General features: G+C 39.9%; 2 protein-coding genes across 3 annotated transcripts in view; one reads left to right on the forward strand and one right to left on the reverse strand.

Annotated features, from left to right (window-relative positions):
• Positions 1-18,507, reverse strand: part of gnb3a (guanine nucleotide binding protein (G protein), beta polypeptide 3a) — a 55,945-nt gene that overhangs the window by 35,800 nt on the left and 1,638 nt on the right. The gene's annotated exons all lie outside the window — the stretch shown is intronic.
• cops7a (COP9 constitutive photomorphogenic homolog subunit 7A) lies at positions 3,038-16,056 on the forward strand. 2 transcript variants are annotated; one of them, XM_077597621.1, is made up of 8 exons: positions 3,038-3,201; positions 6,309-6,431; positions 10,409-10,484; positions 11,122-11,210; positions 12,606-12,808; positions 12,868-12,973; positions 14,057-14,226; positions 15,578-16,056. In XM_077597621.1, the coding sequence occupies exons 2-8, from the start codon at positions 6,309-6,311 to the stop codon at positions 15,615-15,617; spliced, it is 807 nt and encodes a 268-aa protein (XP_077453747.1). In that variant the 5' UTR covers positions 3,038-3,201; the 3' UTR covers positions 15,618-16,056. The 2 variants fall into 2 exon arrangements, with proteins under 2 accessions (XP_077453747.1, XP_077453748.1); XM_077597622.1 differs by having other exon boundaries at positions 14,057-14,218.

Below are 18,507 nucleotides of genomic sequence, written 5' to 3' on the forward strand. Positions count from 1 at the left end.
CTATAAAAAAGGCATGATAAATGCGGAAATTATTTATTTTTATAATCTGAAGGGTTGATAAATCAAAAAATAATGACTATTTATTGTTCATTTTTTATTTATAATATACTATATTTTAAGAAGTAAAAAATGTAAAATAATAATATATTGGTATTTAGCTAGTTTTTTAAAAAATAAAAAACTTAGAATATTTTTATTTTTAAAATAGAATATAGTTACTTTAACAACATATGGGAACATTTTACGTGTTTTTCTTTTCTTTTTTTTTTAGATTTAAAAAGTACTTTAAAAATGTTGATTTGTTTTCAAAACAGACCGGGGTGGTTCCGGGGGACTTTATCCACGGCAACACACTTGTAACCGGACAAACAAATTTAAATGAACTTAGATTAATATATACAGACACACTAAAATATACGTTTAATGTAACTTTACACAAAACTAAATTCTAATTTTGTTTTAATTTGTTTTACCTTCGTTCTGGGCGGGTTAGCTGTTTGCCACGCCTCCACCCTTGCGTTCGCTATCGATGGGCTGTTTGCTGTTGTATTCCCTTCAAAATATTCCCAAAATGTTGCACACAAATGTCCTCACAATAGGATAACGCACGACCACTTGCCAACGAGAAATAGTCTTTAAAGAACGATCGCTCCGCTAACGGGAGCTAACAGGCTAAGGAAGGAAAAACACTGAAAAAATGCAACAGCTCAGCCTACTCATGTATTGATTGTGGGTAATGAAGTTTTATTCTGAGAAAGGGTGCCGTTAGCTATCGGTGTTGTGTGCACGAGTATACTTCATTACCCAGAAAGCCCTCTTTTTGCCTGCGCATGCGCGTTGTGCGTTTTCTGGTCCATGTGTAGAAGAAACTCGTGTTCAGTGCTCGTAGATATCTGTTATACACGAAAGAGATGCAGCAAAAAAAGACAGTGCGCTACAATGATAAACAGCCTCTTATGTCATGGCCACCTGGCTTTCTTGCATCTCGAAATTTTTCTCGTATCTAGAGCGAATTATTTGCTCGAAATTTTCCTCGTATCTCGAGCATCTCATAGGTAGAGATGCTCATATGTAGAGGTACCACTGTATATAGTTGCCATTAATAGGCTAGAAAATATGCTTAACTGCCTTGATGAATATCAATCAATCAATTCATTGTGGCAGACCTAGATGGAGATAACCACAGAGTCCATTTAATTAAATTTATCGCCGTTAATGACCAACCTTTGAGTTAACCACACTTCCAGAAGCCTCATCCTTGTAAATATGATGCCACGGCAAACATTAGCACACCACAGCCAACCGTTTTGGATGAACCAAAGTCACTTGACAGCTCCCTCGCTGTGACGAGCCAGCATTTAATCAGGCTCCACGGGACCGACTAGCCTCTTTGGCCCCCATCTGCACCGACATCTTCCTCTTCCTGGCAGGCTAAACACTCCTTTACACAAGCCCAATCTTTCCTTCTACAAGCCGCGAGTCCATTTCGTTCCCTTGCTGATTATTCCGGCTTTTATTTCAGCGCCGGCGTGCTCTCGGACACCTATAATTGGCCATAAAAACAATAAAAAAAGAAGATGAAGCGCCTCCGCGTCTAGAGAGGTTCGTGTAATGGAGCGGGGAGAAGAAGAAAAAGTCCATAATTGTGAAATATTTCCCCCTGCAGGGCCAACAGACTCTTTGAGGACCCTCGCTCGTTTAAAACTAACACCAGGCGCTGTCAGCTTGATCTATCACTGACTACACAAGCCGTGCGTGCATTAGCATCACTTGTTTTGCACAGTAGGGGTCTAGATTTTTGCGCCCCACTCACATATGTGTTCTAACAGAACAATGGGCCAACACATACAGTGGTACCTCGAGATACGAGCTTAATTCGTTCCGGGACGGAGCTCGTATGTCGATCTTCTCGTAACTCGAGCGAACGTTTCCCATTGAAATGAACTAAAAACAAAGTAATTCGTTCCAACCCTCTGAAAAAACACCCAAAACAGGATATTGGATTGGAAAAAATGTTTGTTTTCTTCTAATTCGCCATCTATTAACAAAGTATCACATAACTAGTGGTTTGATAGTAATACAATGTGTTTAATAGAACTAAAATTAGATGGAATTTTTGGAGGGTAGAGAGAGGGTTGGGGTTAGGCAACACACTAGTAACAGAACAAACAAATTTAAATTAACTTGGATTAATATATACAATATATTTTATTTTTACCTTCGTTCTGGGCGGGTTAGCTCTTTGCCACGCCTCCACCCTCACGTTCGCCATCGATGGGCTATTTGCTGTACGACTCGTACGGTGTTTGTAAGGTTTTTTGGGGGTTTGTAAGGGGAATCATAATCATTTATAAGGGCAGTTATCGGCAGAGATTGACAGGTATGACATATTAACATTACAGTTGTAACTAAGTACTTGACCAAACTGCCATATTTGGACCACCGTTCTAACGAACAGAAATTTGGTGTTCAACCAGCCTACCATGCATGTTTTGGGGATGTGGGAGGCAACCGGAGTACCCGCAGAAAACCCACGCAAGCCCAGGGAGAACTAAACCCTCACACCCTAACCACTCGAGGAAAGCTTCAATACAACATCTGACTGCATGCCAAATAACATTTTTCTCACGTAGCGCTCGCTCTTCTACGCCAAATAAATAAATAAATGGTGACCTTTCTGTTTATAAGGAACCCTGCTGATCGACACAGGTGTTTTGCTACCGCCTCATTTCATTGGGGGACTTCATGCTGTCTACAGGCAAAGATCTTGTCAACTTAAACCAAGGTCACTGTTTCTGCAAAATATGTTCAAGTAATAGAAGCCTTTTTGTCATGGATACTCCACATATTTGGTCCAGAAACAAAATAACAAAAGTTCCCCTTCATAATCAATTAATATAGTAAATATGTCATGTTATTAACTCTTTGTTATTATTTTTGACACTTTAACTCAAGGGCTCTTCATAATTTAAACTGCAATTTTGTTTTTTAACACATTACATTGAATGGCTGCCCTTTTACATCAAATTGCCTCTAGGTGCCGCTGTTTTCGCTGCTTCATATTGGTGACGTAGACCACACGTTGAATTGCCCCCATCGATTGTCCAATCAGAAAGCACGTTTTCGTGTTGTCGTGCGTGAGTGAGGCGGAAGTGAACTATCCACCGGGAAGGCTAATCCTCTTGAAGCCAACACCGCAAGGTAACATTTACCCACATTGTTTTAAATAGGTTTTTGCCGACTAAGAGGGCTTAGCTGTTTTTTAAATTTATTTCACACATGACAACCGGTTGTTAATTCTTGTCTGTTAAAATATAAACAAGAAACGCGGCCTAGCACTTCTTGAGCGTTATGGATGCTAATATGCCTAGCATGACATGCCGTACGTTGTTTAATTAACAACACAGATGGTCAACGTACTGACTAATTGTTGCTGTTTCTTTTGTTTTTGTGTTTTTACGTTCACATTTGTTCTTCACTTGCACTTAAATTAAAAGCGTTAAATACTTTTTGACGTGACTGAAATTCAACGGACACTGTTGTTTATTATTTTGATATTCCATAATTTTATTTACACGAATAAGTGTCATAAGCAGTGATGAATGTCCAATGCGGCGTTTTCACCTAATGTCTAATGTGTTAACGCTTAAATGCTGTAATTGTGTTGCTGGTTAATTAGTAGTGTGCAAAACGTTATTAATGAAACAATTTTTAACATAAAATGTTTTTTCAGCTCAAACATTTATCGTTCAACAAATTGAATGCTCACTCATTCAAGTAACAAAATGTAAACGCTTATGCATTATTTGAAATTAAAGAAACCTAAGTAGCACATTTGGTGTATATTGTGATACAATAGTCCAATTCCATAACACATTTAAACATATCGATATAATTTTTATACCTATATATCGCCCAGCTAGATACCCTATCCAATGTAGTCAAGATGAACCTACACAATAAATTTCAGAGTAAAATGTCCTCCAAAAGGTTTTACAATTGTTTAATGAATTTTAACAGTTAGGCATGTCCCGAGCTTATATTTTTAAATTAGAGTCTATAATTACTTTCAAATTTCATCACAATTTTGTCTTTAGTACCGTATTTTTTGCACTATAAGGCACACCTTCAATGAGTGGCCTATCTTAAAATTTCTTCCATATATAAGGCGCACCGTATTATAATTGTAGTGGTTAAGAGTTGTGTTATACATCAACTAAATGGAGATGTGCTAAAGGGAATTTCATAGAAGGATTAACCAATATTGATTGCTATATAAGGCTGCTGGCTTTTAATAAAATCCTTTAGTTGCACCTTATAGTGCGGAAATTACGGTACATCAAAAATGATACTCTATATTTTGATTGATTCACCTTTTTGAGGTTGCCTTTTTATTTATTTTAATCACCAACTTAAAAAAACACTGCGCTCCACCCACCGCCGTCAGGATGAAAAGGAAAATGACGCTATCAGTTTTGTAATGTCTCATGTTAAATGTCACGAGTCACTGATTGGCGAATCTCCGGGCGTTCCCTGTATTGCAATTACCATGTTTTTCTTGATCCTAATAAACATCAGAGGGTCTTTTAAAAAAAAAAAAATACAGCTCATCAGCAGAATGCCTAGTTCTTGTTTACATCTGGCAAATACGCTACAAAAGTCATTACATTATAAGCGCTCTAGGGGCAGTGTTTAATTCCAGTAAAAATGGCTGGCGGTGATCTTCAGAGTCATCACTTCTTATTAGCCAGAAGACTTTTTTTTTCTTATTAAAGTGAGTGCAGCGTGGTGAATTCGTGTTAGAAAGTTGTAGGTCTTCAGGCTAAATCATCTAGACTGTAAACCTTTGTTTTATCATTCTGTTCAATACTCCTAATGAATCAAATAAGATTAAGGTGGAAAAACATGGGTGATATTACAGTAATACCTTGAGATACGAGCTTAATGAGTTCCAGGACCGAGCTCGTACGTCGATTTACTCGTATCTCAAATCAACGTTTTCCCAACATGTAAAACCACACAGACTGCAGACATGAATATCCGTCTTTGATGATTTCTGTCTCTAAGGAAACATCTGCAACACCTCGGCCAATCCGTCAGCCGCACTTTAGCGCCGATTGACGCGACGTCAGCCCCGTGGCGGGAAATCCATCAAATGAAAACTGAGCTCAACGCCCCTCATTCATTAAGCGTAATATAATGTTAGCTTTTTAAAATCGGCGTAGGTTGTTTTGGCCGTGACGCCCGCCAGCTCATTTGTCGGAAGTGCCAGTCGAGAATACGCTTTGTCGCGGCGGTCGCGCTCAGGTGGGGCGCCAGCTGTGCGCGCTAGCTGCCAAATAATGCATCCGTTTTCCATGATAACATGCAAATTCCTATTAATAAGTGTCAGCACAGGATGAAGAAGAACCACACGCCCTCCCTCCCCCAAACATCTCTCCGCGGCATTAATTTTAAGATGTAGCCCGCAGTGGTGAAAGCGGTGTGACGCAAGCTGAATAATTGTATCATGTATCGCTAGCCTGAGATGTCCCAAGTGGGCCACCAAGTGCACAATGGGAGGAAGCTCTTAAAATAGCTGATCCAAGTCAATAGCACTGGATGCCACTTTGTTCTCTCACTTTTAATTTGACAAGTTGACTGAAACTATCAGCCCTCTTTTCCTCCTCATTAGTTATTCATTTTTTGACACCGTTTCTTGTAAGATGGAGCTTGACCGTGGAAAATGGTGTCACTTTATTGTTGTTACGGATTAGCACGTCGCGGGATCAAATTAAACAAGACATTAAGACGCAAGTAAATCATACCCATAGACCACATGTGTCAAAGTGGCGGCACGCGGGCCAAATTTGGCCCACCGCATCATTTTGTGTGGCCCGGGAAAGTCAATCATGAGTGTCGACTTTCTGTTTTAGGATCAAATAAAAATGAAGAGTATAGATGTATATTACATTTCCTGATTTTCCCCCTTTTAAATCAATAATTGTCATTTTTTAATCAATTTTTTCGTGTTTTTAGTTCAAAAATCATTTTGTAAAATCTAAAAATATCTTTAAAAAAAGCTAAAATATACATTGTTTTAGATCTATAAAAAACGGAATATTCAGGGATTTTAATCCAGTTCTTTTAATCCATTTATTTAAAAAAATCTAAATATTATATCTAAAATGGTCCGGCCCACATGAAATGGAGTTGCCGTTAACGCGGCCCGCGAACCAACCCCTACTTTAACGCGTGGCAGCTGTCTGACGGCCGACTCCGTGGAAAGTGCCCTTAACTAATCCGTCTGGTTGTCTTGTCTTTTGTAGATGGAGGTGGAACATCTCCTCACACTGTCCGGATCGGCGCTGGCCCAGGCTGTCAGCTCACTGCTGGAGACTCCCGGCCTATACGTCTTTTCTGACATTTTGGAGCTGCCCAACGTGAGAGAGGTAACTTGGCTGCTGGCTTCGGCGACCTTTGCCTATTGGGGGGCGGCCAATCATTCGAACTGGGAAGGGCTGGCGGGGATCAAACGATTGACTCGGTCAAGAGCGCTGAAGCGTGATCATTCAATGCTAGGTATCCCAGTTCCAATGGATTCGATGCCTTTTGCCATCAATGGCAGTGAATGAGTTTATAGTGGTACCTCGACATACGACCTTAATCCGTTCTGAGATCGTATGTCGAGCTTTTCGTGACTCGAGCAGATGTTTCCCATTGAAATGAATTAAAAACAGGAAATGCAACCTCCTACCCACGTATTGATTGTGGGTAATGAAGTTTTATTCTGAGAAAGGGTGCCATTGGCTATCAGTGTTGTGTGCACGAGTATACTTCATTACCCAGAAAGCCCTCTTTTCTATAAACATACTGAATAAATCGTTCAGTGCTCGTAGATATGTTATACACGAAAGAGATGCGGCAAAAAAGACAGTGCGCTACAATGATAAACAACCTCTCATGTCATGGCCACCTGGCTTGGTCGCATCTCGAAATTTTGATCATATCGCGGGCGAATTATTCGATCGAAATTTTCGTCGTACCACAAGCTGATCGTAGTTCGAGGTACCACTGTATATAACTAGAGAGAAATTATTAGTATTTTTTCTGTTAAATAACTTACTATTCCCAGTAAAAATGGATTGGTGTCTGTCAATGGCACTGAAACTTGATCGTTTAATATCAGCCCTTACAGTTAAGGTGGCTTTCATTTTATAGCTTTTAGAAGCAGTGTTTATGTTAAGAATAGGGTTGTAAGATAAAAAAATATAGATCAATATGAAATGCATGTTATTTATCGGGAAAAAAAATCTACAGATCTTAAAATAATCATGCACGTAACAAAAATGAAAAGAATTGTGCTAAAAATTGGATTTTCAATGTCGAAAAGACGCAAAGAAGTACCTCCAAGTCAAAGTACAAGTAGTTGTAAATAGTCGTAATCAGTCAAAGCTGAACATCATTTTACAATGACTAATGACACTCATTAACTGATTTAAAAAAAAAGGCAATTTCTAATACTGCAGTTGCGTTGAATCTCATTAGAAGGTGTGGGTGTAACTCGTCAAGCATGCCTGATAAAGGTGAAATGGTTCACTCGCTAATATTTGCAGTTAAATGCGCTCTGTTCCGCATACTCATTCTGATCTAATATGCATATTCATCTTGTGCATCGGAGCGGTTAATTTGCTAATATACTTGTTTACTTTCAGCAGAATTTATTGGAAAATTCCACCGCTGCTTGTTCACGATCATTTCGCTTCTGTCGTGTGCATGCATTTAGGTTGAGACAATGCTGAGATTAAAATATAGAACCAAAATGTCTGTTTTAAGCTCCGAAAATGAACGACGGCACAAGTGCGCCGTGTCCTTGTTTTCCATTGGTCAATCTGATTAAAACAGATGAAGTCAGTCACATGATTAGCTGCTTCACGTGCTTATCTTTTTTTCTGTTTTTTTTACTGTGAAGGACAACTCTTGCTGCATTAACAGAGAATACTTTTCCCCAAAAATTAGAATCTCTAACAAGTCAACGTAGCATGATTGAACAAATTGTCTTTGACTGAGTGTGTATGTTAACTCATTGACTACTATTGATGGTAATACACATCTAATCTGTTAGACCAGTCTTATTGCTGACCAATAAGACTGTTCTAATTCCAATTTTTTATGTGTGTGGTGTTTATCCGACTGAAATAAGGCTCTATCTTGACGGTCTGAACAGGACGGGTCTTATAGAAGTGGAAAATTTCAACTCCAATACAGTGGTACCTCGAGATACGAGCTTAATTCGTTCCGGGACTGAGCTCATATGTCGATATTCTCGTAACTCAAACAAACGTTTCCCATTGAAATGAACTAAAAACAAATTAATTCGAGCCTGGGAGACTTTTTGCACCGGTGAATCGTAATATAACATAAACAAATTTAAATGAACTTGGATTACGATGCAGACACACTCAAAAATAAATGTAATCTAACCTTACACTAAGCTTAATTCAAATTTTGTTTTACATTTTTATCCATTTCTCCCGGCCGGGTTGGCTCTGTTTGCCCCACCTCCACCCTCACGTTCACTATCGAAGGGCTGTTTGAGTTTGTATTCTCTTCAAAATATTCCGAAAATGATGCGCACAAATGTCCTCACAATAGGATAACGCATGACCACTTGCCAACGGGAAGTAGTCTTGAATTAGCGATCGCTCCGCCAACGGGAACTAACAGGCTAAGGGGGGAAAACACTGAAAAAATGCAACGCTCCGCCCAGTGCTCGCAGAGACATTACAAAGAGGGAGTTGCGATCCAGTGCCCCTGATGTTCTTATGAGCAGCCAACGAGAAGTAATATACTACTCGTATTAGCGATCGCTCCGGCATTCGCGCTGAGTGACGGAAAAAAAACACTGAAAAAATGCAACGCTCCGCCCAGTGCTCGTAGATATCTGTTATACACGAAAGAGATGCGGCAAAAAAGACAGTGCGCTAAAATCATAAACAGCCTCTCATGTCTTGGCCACCTGGCTTTGTCGTATCTTGAAATTTGTCTCGTATCTAGAGATAATTATTTGCTCAAAATTTTACTCGTATCTTGAAATGCTCGTATGTCGGAGGTGCTCGTATGTCGAGGTACCACTGTACAAGTCGTTTTTGTAAATATATATGTATGCATGTGTATACAGTGGTACCTCGTCATACGACCGCTCGTCATACAAAATGCTCGTCTTACGGGGGAAATTTCGATCGAATAATTCGCCCGTTATGCGGTCAAAATTTCATGATACGACCAAGCCAGGTCTTTTTTGCATATCTTTCGTGTATAACAATATTTACGAGCACGGAACAAATAATTCAAACGAGTTCCTCCTCGGACCAGGAAACGCACAACGCGCATGCAAAAAGAAGGCTTTCTGGGTAATGAAGTATACTCCTGCACACAACACCCATACCTTTCTCAGAATAAAACTTCATTACCCACAATCAATACGTAGGAAGCTCAGCTATGTCATTTCCTGTTATTCTTTCTTAGGAAAGAAGGTCCAGCGATCGCTCTTTAAAGACTATTTCTCGTTGGCAAGTGGTCGTGCTTTATCCTATTGTGAGGACATTTGTGTGCATCATTTTGGTAATATTTTGAAGGCAATACAACAGTAAACAGTCCATCGATAGCGAACGTGAGGGCGGAAGCGTGACAAACCGCCAACCCGAAAAACGAAGGTAACAAAAGATTACAACAAAATTAGAATTCAGTTTTGTGTAAAGTTACATTAAACGTATGTTTGAGTGTCTGTATATATTAATCCAAGTTAATTTAAATTTGTTTGTTCCGTTTACGAGTGCGTTGTCGTGGAAAAAAAACGAACCCCACGCCCCCAAACGTCTCTGTCTCCTGTCGTCGAGATCTGCCCATTTTTAGTTAGATTAAACACATTTTATTACTATTAAACCACTAGTTATGTGTTACTTTGTTAATAGATGGTGAATTAGAAGAAATAAAACATTTTTTCAAATCCAATATCCTGTTTTTGGTGTTTTCTTCAGATAGTTGGAACAAATTAATTTGTTTCCCATTCATTTCAATGGGAAACTTTACCTCGAGTTACGAGAAACTTGTCATACGAGCTCAGTCCCGGAACGGATTAAGATCGTATGTCGAGGTACCACTGTATATATATATGTATATATATATATATATATATATATATATATATATATATATATATATATATATATATATGTATATGTATATGTATATGTATATGTATATATATGTATATATATGTATATATATATATGTATATATATGTATATATATATATATATATATTCCAATCAACTCTTTATAAAATTTTCTTACATCTTTATTAAAAAGTGTAAGAGTTTCGTAGGCAGTTTTGGAATGACTGTCTTGTTGATTTCCTTCTCACCAGCTGGAGAATGGCCCTCATGCCCCGATGTACCAGCTCCTCAACCTGTTTGCTTACGGAACCTACTGCGACTACAAAGGTACGGTGTGGCATGCGAAGAAGCTGTTAGCGAAAGCGCGCGAGCGTGTTGCTCGCAGCTGACTCTTTTATTACAAGCTGTATTTTGTCGCCGTGAGGCAACCGCGTTGACTCCGAGGTATTAAAAAAAACATGAAGGCACCGCGGGCAGGTGCTTCACAAACAAATTGCCGCACTTCCTCTGACTGACTCATTAGTGTTTCGACACATCAAAAATTAGAATGAAAGAAATATACAAGCGTTTAAAATGGTTCTGTTTTTTATTTTATTTTATTGACCACACCCACTTGAAATGATTTGTCATTTCATTCATTTATCTTCAACTCAATGAGAGATTTCCCAACTCTTTCTCTTTAGCAACTAATGATGGTAACAATACAACAATTTTTTGAGGCGGTACCAGCAGGGAGCCCTTTAATACAGAAAATATCATTTGTCATTTATTCATTGCATTTTCTTTTCATTATTTTTAGTGGTCCACATCGGATCGCCATCGGCAAAACATCAAAAAAACAGATCTCTCGTCTAAATGACTATGTTTTGGCTTTAGGTTTTCATTTACCTCACGTAAAGGCTCATTTTTTTTGTTCAGGCTCATTAAAACATGTGACTCGTTATGACCAATTGTCGTTCTTTAGATCGAGCGGCGTCCCTGCCAGAGCTGACACCCGCTCAGAGGAACAAACTTCGCCATCTATCAATCATCAGCTTGGCCTCCAACCTCAAGGTAGCAGCTCTCCTTTGTGGGTGTTTTCAACTAACAGATGAGCTGTCGTCAGTCGTGCCAGATTGTCTCGTTATCATCAGACACGTGTGCCATCGCATGTTGTTTTCAACCCATCAGCGGGATTTTTTTTCCCGCCTTCCTTTTTAGAAGCCTGAGTCATTTGCACCTTTCATTCTGAGAAATTCTACTGTTAATTGAGCACTATCAAGTTTTTTAAGTATTAAGCCAACTACCCAAAGTCAATCGACTTTATGACAAATACATGTTGTGGGTGGTGGGCCTCATTTTAATGTCGTATGTTAAATACAATTTTTATTGACCAAAAACCCTTTACTAACCAAATTAATAATATCAATACGCCGAGTTGCGGCCTTCTCATTCAAATGCAGCCAAAAAGTGTGGTGTGTTCACTGCCAGTTTGAAATTGCGGGAGCCGTGAAACCAGGTCAATAGAAAGAAATATTAAAATCCACTTTACCTTGACAGCCTCCTCTTAAAATCACCGTAATGCTTAATAAACTTGGGTCTAACTGCTGTTAGCGTTAGCCTTACCATAGCATCTTGTGGATGTTGGTGTAACGCACGTGTCAAAGTGGTGGCCCGGGGGCCAAATCTGGCCCGCCGCATCATTTTGTGTGGCCCGGGAAAGTAAATCATGAGTGCCGACTTTCTGTTTTAGGATTTCCTGATTTTTCCCCTTTTAAATCAATAATTGTAATTTTTAATCCATTTTTTCTGTGTTTTTAGTTCAAAAATCATTTTGTAAAATCTAAAAATATATAAAAAAGCTCAAATAAACATTGTTTTAGATCTATAAAAAAACTGAATATTCAGGGCTTTTAATCCAGTTCTTTTAATCCATTTATAAAAAAAAATCTAAATATATCTAAAATGGTCCGGCCGGCCCACATGAAATCGAGTTGACGTTAACGCGGCCCGCGAACCAACCACATAAAGTTACATCTAGCCATAAAGTTTCATCTAGTAATTTAATAAACGCATTGGCTGCCATTGCACGAACCAGAGTTGCTCCAAAAATGGACTACACCATTTCAGCATCTCCATTCCGACAGCAAAATGAAGGAAACACATTTAGAATGTATGGATCGGACGCCTGTCCCCGTCAATGGTAGTTTGTGAGTTAATTAGCAAATGGCATTTGTCCGACTGTTGTAATATGTCAGTAGCCGGCCGGGCCTGGGGCCTGGAGCCTTCTCCTTACTCCGCAGTCGTTCTTTCCCTCGCGTCGCTGTGTTTAATGTCACCGTGCGGAACCTCTAATTGCCCGACAGATTGTTCCCGTCTTCCCCCGACATTTAAACAAACGTCCCATTTTCCAGCAAAGTTGCCACAGCTGTTTAAAAGCGGGCGACGCGCTCCGTTTGCTCCCTTCAGTGCTTGCCGTACTCGCTGCTCCTGCAGCAGCTGGAGCTGAAGAACGTACGCGAGCTGGAGGACCTCCTGATCGAGGCCGTGTACTGCGACATCATCCAGGGGAAACTGGACCAGCGCAATCAGCAAGTGGAGGTGGACTGCAGCGTGGGTCGCGACCTGGGCCCCAACGAGCTCCCCACCATCGTCAAAACGCTGCAGGAGTGGTGAGTAACGGGCGCGGCGTCTCAAACGCATCAATTGCGACCTCCTGCCTTCCTTGTAGGTGCACGGGATGCGAGGCGGTGCTGTGCAGCATCGAAGAGCAGGTCTCCCGGGCCAATCAATACCGGGAGAGCCAGCTGAAAGTCAAAGTTCAAGTGGAAACAGAGGTCAGTGTCGACATCCGGAGTTCTCCGCTATTTGTCAATGTGACTTTTTCATCCGCCTTCCCATTCTGCCTAAGGCGAGTCCTGATATTTAGGACGGAAATCTCGACTGGGTAGTTTTTTCTCTCCTCATCATTGCCCCCGGTTGTCATGCTTACTCTTATGTTGCGGGTCCATCTTCCCTCGTTTTATGAAAGTCATTTCTCAAGAGCAGCTTCCATGAAATTTCTTCATCGCCTTCCGCACAATGAACTCGTGTAGAAAGAGAACACCAGCCACAGCGTATTTTTCATTTGAAAGGGGAAGACCTCATGTCCATCCAAGCAGAAAGCATTGTGTTTGAAAAAAAAATGAAAACAGAATTTCCTAGCTAACAAAAGCCAGTATTTCCAGGGAGTGGGCATTGGACATAACAATGTAGGTGCTATTTAAGCCAATGACATTTCAAGCGTGACCGGACATTTCGTCGACGGACATTTCGTCAACGGACATTTTGTCGCCGGACTCGCGAATGATTGTTTTTAAAATAAAAGGCAATAAATAAAATTATTTTATTAAAAAGAAGACAAAGGAAATTCTTATATTCTTTATTAAAGAAAATAAAACAGCAAAAACTCGCTCAACAACACAAACACATTAACATTTGGGCGTGTGCAAGTACTAAATGTGCTCGTCTCTAAACACACTACGCAAATTAAATGGTTCCTACGTTGAGTGCTCCACATTTGGAAAGACCCCAAAAAGAATCAACGTGACATAACAACTCAGATGTCACGTTGATTCTTTTTGGGGTCTTTCCAAACGTGGAGCGCTCAACGTAGGAACCGTTTCGTGCGAAGTGTGTTTAGAGACGAGCACACTTAGTACTTGCGCACGCCCAAATGTTAATGTGTTTGTGTTGTCAAGCGAATTTTTGCTGTTTTATTTTCTTTAATAAAGAATATGTGAATTTCCTTTGTGTTCTTTAACAGTGGTTAAAGTTAGTGGTTACGAACTGTCTGGCGACGAATTGTCCGTCGACAAAATGTCCGTCGACGAAATGTCCGGGTACCCATTTCAAGTGACCAAACGATTGTCTTTCGTCAGGTGTCAAACCTCCAAAAAACCCTGAAGGCCAGCGCCGCCTCGCCGTCATCGGGCCCCGCCCCCGCCGGAGCGGCCTCCAATCAGGATGCGGACCAGCCGGCCGAACCGCGAGACCCCGCCTCCTCTCAGGAACCGCGACAGCCAGGAAAAAAAAGTTCTAAGGTGAAAGGGTGAGTGCTATTATTTCATCCATTTACTTCTGTTTATCTAGAACAGTGGCATGGAATTTTTCTACATTGCCCCCCCTTCTTTTTTATTAAGAGCACTTTAGGCAACGCACGCTTTCCATATACTTTGGCGAGTAATAACGACAACACGGCTAAGTGTCTCCTTCAACATTAAATAAAAGCCATTAGTCCAATATTCTCGCAGAGAGCAAAGTTAATTCAGCCGAGAGCCACTGTTGGTGCAATTCACTTACGAATTTATTTATTTATTTATTTATTTTCAGTCAACACTAAAAAGCCAGCTGCCGCTATAAGTGGCCGTCAGGGTTGTTCTGCTGTGCCTCCATTACCGCCTCCCAAATGCACATCTGTCCCGGGTTGTAAAATGTCAGCCGATCCACCTCGCGTGCTGTACACATTTGAGAGATTGGGATTTGTACCGTATTTTCACGACTATAAGGCGCACATAAAAGTCTTTAATTTTCTCCAAAATAGACAGGGCGCCTTATAATCCAGTGCGCCTTATATATGGACCAATACTAAAAATGTTATCACGATAAAATGAAATAAATCAGTCGATAGGGAAAACCATCCTCTACAGCTCTCACAACTACGGCAAGAAGCCCCAGACTCTACTATTTTTCCCGTAGAAAAAGTATTGCGCAGTGACTGCTGGGATATAGAGTTATGTTGTCAATACACCCAGTATGACGGCGAGCACACTCATTTGGTGCTCGCCGTTATTCCGACTGGATTTACAAAAGAAATCCTGCCGCTAGATGTTGGTGTCAACAAAGCATTCAAAGCTAGACTGCGAACTATATATATATATATATATTATATATGGATGATTATCGAACTTCAACATGAGATTATGGCTACGTGAGGCTTATGTCAATACAAATACGATGCGCTGTATAGTCGTGAAAATACGGTAAACTTTTCATTTTTTATTTGATTTTTTGATTTTTAAACCTTCGCCTACTAGACTTTGGTTGACTCTCACAACCCTGTCTCGATGTTGATGACTATCCATTTTGGATGCGACCAATGGCGTGCTTGCCAAAGGATTTCACTTGTGTCGTGTGGGGAAACAATTCTAATGCACTTCTCCTATTTCTTGTCTACTCGTGCGGTCCGACTTGGCGATCACGTAGCCAATCGCAAACCTCATTGACATTTTCACTTGGAGAATTCGGCATGACCGTAAATCAAGGAAAACAACATAACAGTGCTCAGCATGATTTATAGAGGACTCTTATCAGTTGGCAAAAAAAATGTTGTGGCAGCCCTAACATTTGCCAACGCACACAAGGCCAGATGGAAATAACCCTTGACATTCTTTACTTGTCAGGCTGCGCGGCAGCGGCAAGATCTGGTCCAAGTCCAACTGAAGAAGTGACAAAGGACACCAGTGATTCAAACTCTCACCGGACTGGTTGTGGGACAAAAAACGTTGGGAAGCGTAGGGGGAGTGACGCACCTTCACCGACTGACACTCTGACGGGACGCTTCACGGGACGTTAAGTTTTTTTTCTTTTGGTTTATTTTTATTTTTTTGCCCCTTACCCACTTCTTCGTTACTTAACCTCACCTTGACGGATTGGCGGCCTCGTCGACATTTTGAAGAGAGCGAACAAGAACGGACGGCCAACTGCCTCGGTTCCTCGGGCGGGAGCTTAACTGATGTTTGCGTGTGTCGTCATTGCTTTTAACGTGCTCCCTTTTGGCTTCCCTCCGCTGCTGAGTTGAGATATGTATCGACATTTGGAGTACAAATTGTTTGGGAAATAAAAAGAAAAGAGCCCAGGCTCTCGTCCTGGAGAGATCTTATTCATCTCGCCGTGGCATCTTTTAATACGCCAGCTGCGGAAGGCAACTCCGGAGGGTGTCGCCCGCTAAATGTTAATTCGCATAGGGGTGGCGTCGTTAGGAGGTCAAGCCGTTAATTAGGGACGTTCCCTTAAGACGGACGGAGGGACGGATGTGCTTCACAGGCAGGGGAGTTTTATTTAAAGGCCATTATTGTTTCTCCTCTTTTTGGACCTAGAGAAGATATTGAAAACCTTAAAAACTATAAAAACTCTTTAAAACTGCCCTTCTCAAAGACAGTTAAATATTTCCAAGCAATATTTATGCATACAAAAATCATTGGTTTAAACCAGAGAGGTCCAATTTGTTTTTCTTTAAAAATCAATGCTAGCCTTTTTAAAAATAGATATGATGTCTATAATTGTGGATTAATTAAGGAATTAATTGTTTCCTACATTGTTTTTTTAATCCTGACTAAATTGGCACTACAGTCGTACCTCTACTTACAAAATTAATTGGGTCCAAGACTTTTTTCGTAACTTGAAAATTTCGTAAGTAGAGGTGTACTTTATATGTAAATTCTCTAATTCATTCCACGGTCCTCACACGACTACCAACTTAACCCTTTAAAATTGTTGAAAGTGTCCCAATTTCGAATGAAAGATGTGAGGAAACACAAAAATGAGAGAAAATTATAAGGAAATGATTGATTAATGTTTTAAAATAAATACAGCATATCAAAATGTACCCAGCGCCGCTGAAATATCTTCCTCCATGACCGTTATAGATGTAATACCCGTGTAAGAACCCATTCTATCAGGACCGAAAGCCGTCCACTTTGTAGTACATTTTACACTTTTACGTGTGCCCTGTGTGTGTGCGTGAAAATATGTGCCACGTTGCATTTGTACAGTTTTTAATCGCTTAATAAGTGGAATTCAAAATCAAATAACGGATAAGGGAATGCATTTACTTTTCGGGGGATTTCGTAACTTGGATCTTTTCCGTATCTTGAGTCACTCATTTTCATATAAAAAAAAATTGTATCCTGAAACTTTCGTAGCTACAGGCATTTGTAAGTAAAGGTATGATTGTATTTAAGTAACCAGCTCTGTCTAGTGTTAAAACTAGACTAAGCCATGATAGAAATAATATTACAGGCAGGAGAGTATGCTGTAACTTGGTATTAAGAAGAAGAAGAAAAAAGCAATTAGTTGTCCAAAACGGCAAGAACAAAATAATCCCATACAATGCTACCTTTCATCTTGTCCTTGTCCTGTTTATAAATAGCGCTGTTAATTTCACTGTCATCAAACTCACAGCCCCCCCACGCTTGAATTCTGACAAGTGTACATCCCCTTGGAGAGCGTTTGCTCGCTGAAAGGTGCCATCTCATCTTGTGACAGGCGAGTCGCGCGTTTGATTAGTTATTTCTTTTTAAGATGAGGCCATTATGAGCGATGGCTCCACAGCCAGACAGATTGATTACGGGGATCAGTGAAATATTTCGACCGGGTGGGACGTTCCATCGTTGATTCTCCATACGTTCGCGTGGCAGTTCCCCTCAGGGTTGCACTTGATGTTATCGACGCTCGGGCGAGGAATGATGCTCTCACGGTTTCTCGCTAATCTGACCGAAAAGTCTAGTGCAGTGGTTCCCAAACTATCTTACTTGACGCCCCCCTTCTTGCTTCCAGTAGTTAGTTCAATATTTATTTCTCTTGTATTTCATTTAAGCACATCGAATCAATTCAAATTAAATGTGATGAGATCAAAATATATACATTAATTTATTCATCTCCTGAGCTTCTTACGCAATCTGAATCTATAAATATTCATATAAAAACTCATTTCAATTGTATATATTTCAACCATTTTAATGCATTTTAATAAACGAGGAATTAAATAAAAAATAAATAAATATATAACATTTCGAAATTATTGAAATCTTTCAAATTGGTTTTAATTTGTTCAAAATTTATTTCACTATTTAACCAAGTTTCACAATTCTAAGAAATTAATGTTGAATACATTTTGAACACAATTAATACAGATTAAACACAAATCAAAATGAAAATAAAAAAACTAAATATTGTAACAAACCTTAAAAAGAAAGAAAAACTGACAACATTCGACCTAATTATTTAATTTAAACACTGAGGGCGTGTTATAAAACCGCATTCCAGCGAGTAGCCATAAAACCGTAAAACTTTAAAAGGGATTCAGCGAAAGTAAGATTGCAGATTTGTATCCGACAAAGATTTATTCCATTAACCGCCAGCCCAACCTCAAAATTACATCCACGAAAACTGCCGTGATCGCGACGTCACAAGCCCATCACAGATAAAATAGTCATTTATGAATATTACATGTACGGCTCCCATAAACGTAAAGGCGGATGAATATTTCCACAATGCCATTCCTGTCAGAAAAAGAGATGCTTTGGCTTTCCGAGCCGGCATAAATCTGTCT

The sequence above is a fragment of the Stigmatopora argus genome, chromosome 4 (genome assembly GCF_051989625.1).
Source record: "Stigmatopora argus isolate UIUO_Sarg chromosome 4, RoL_Sarg_1.0, whole genome shotgun sequence".
NCBI classification, from domain to species: Eukaryota; Metazoa; Chordata; class Actinopteri; order Syngnathiformes; family Syngnathidae; genus Stigmatopora; species Stigmatopora argus.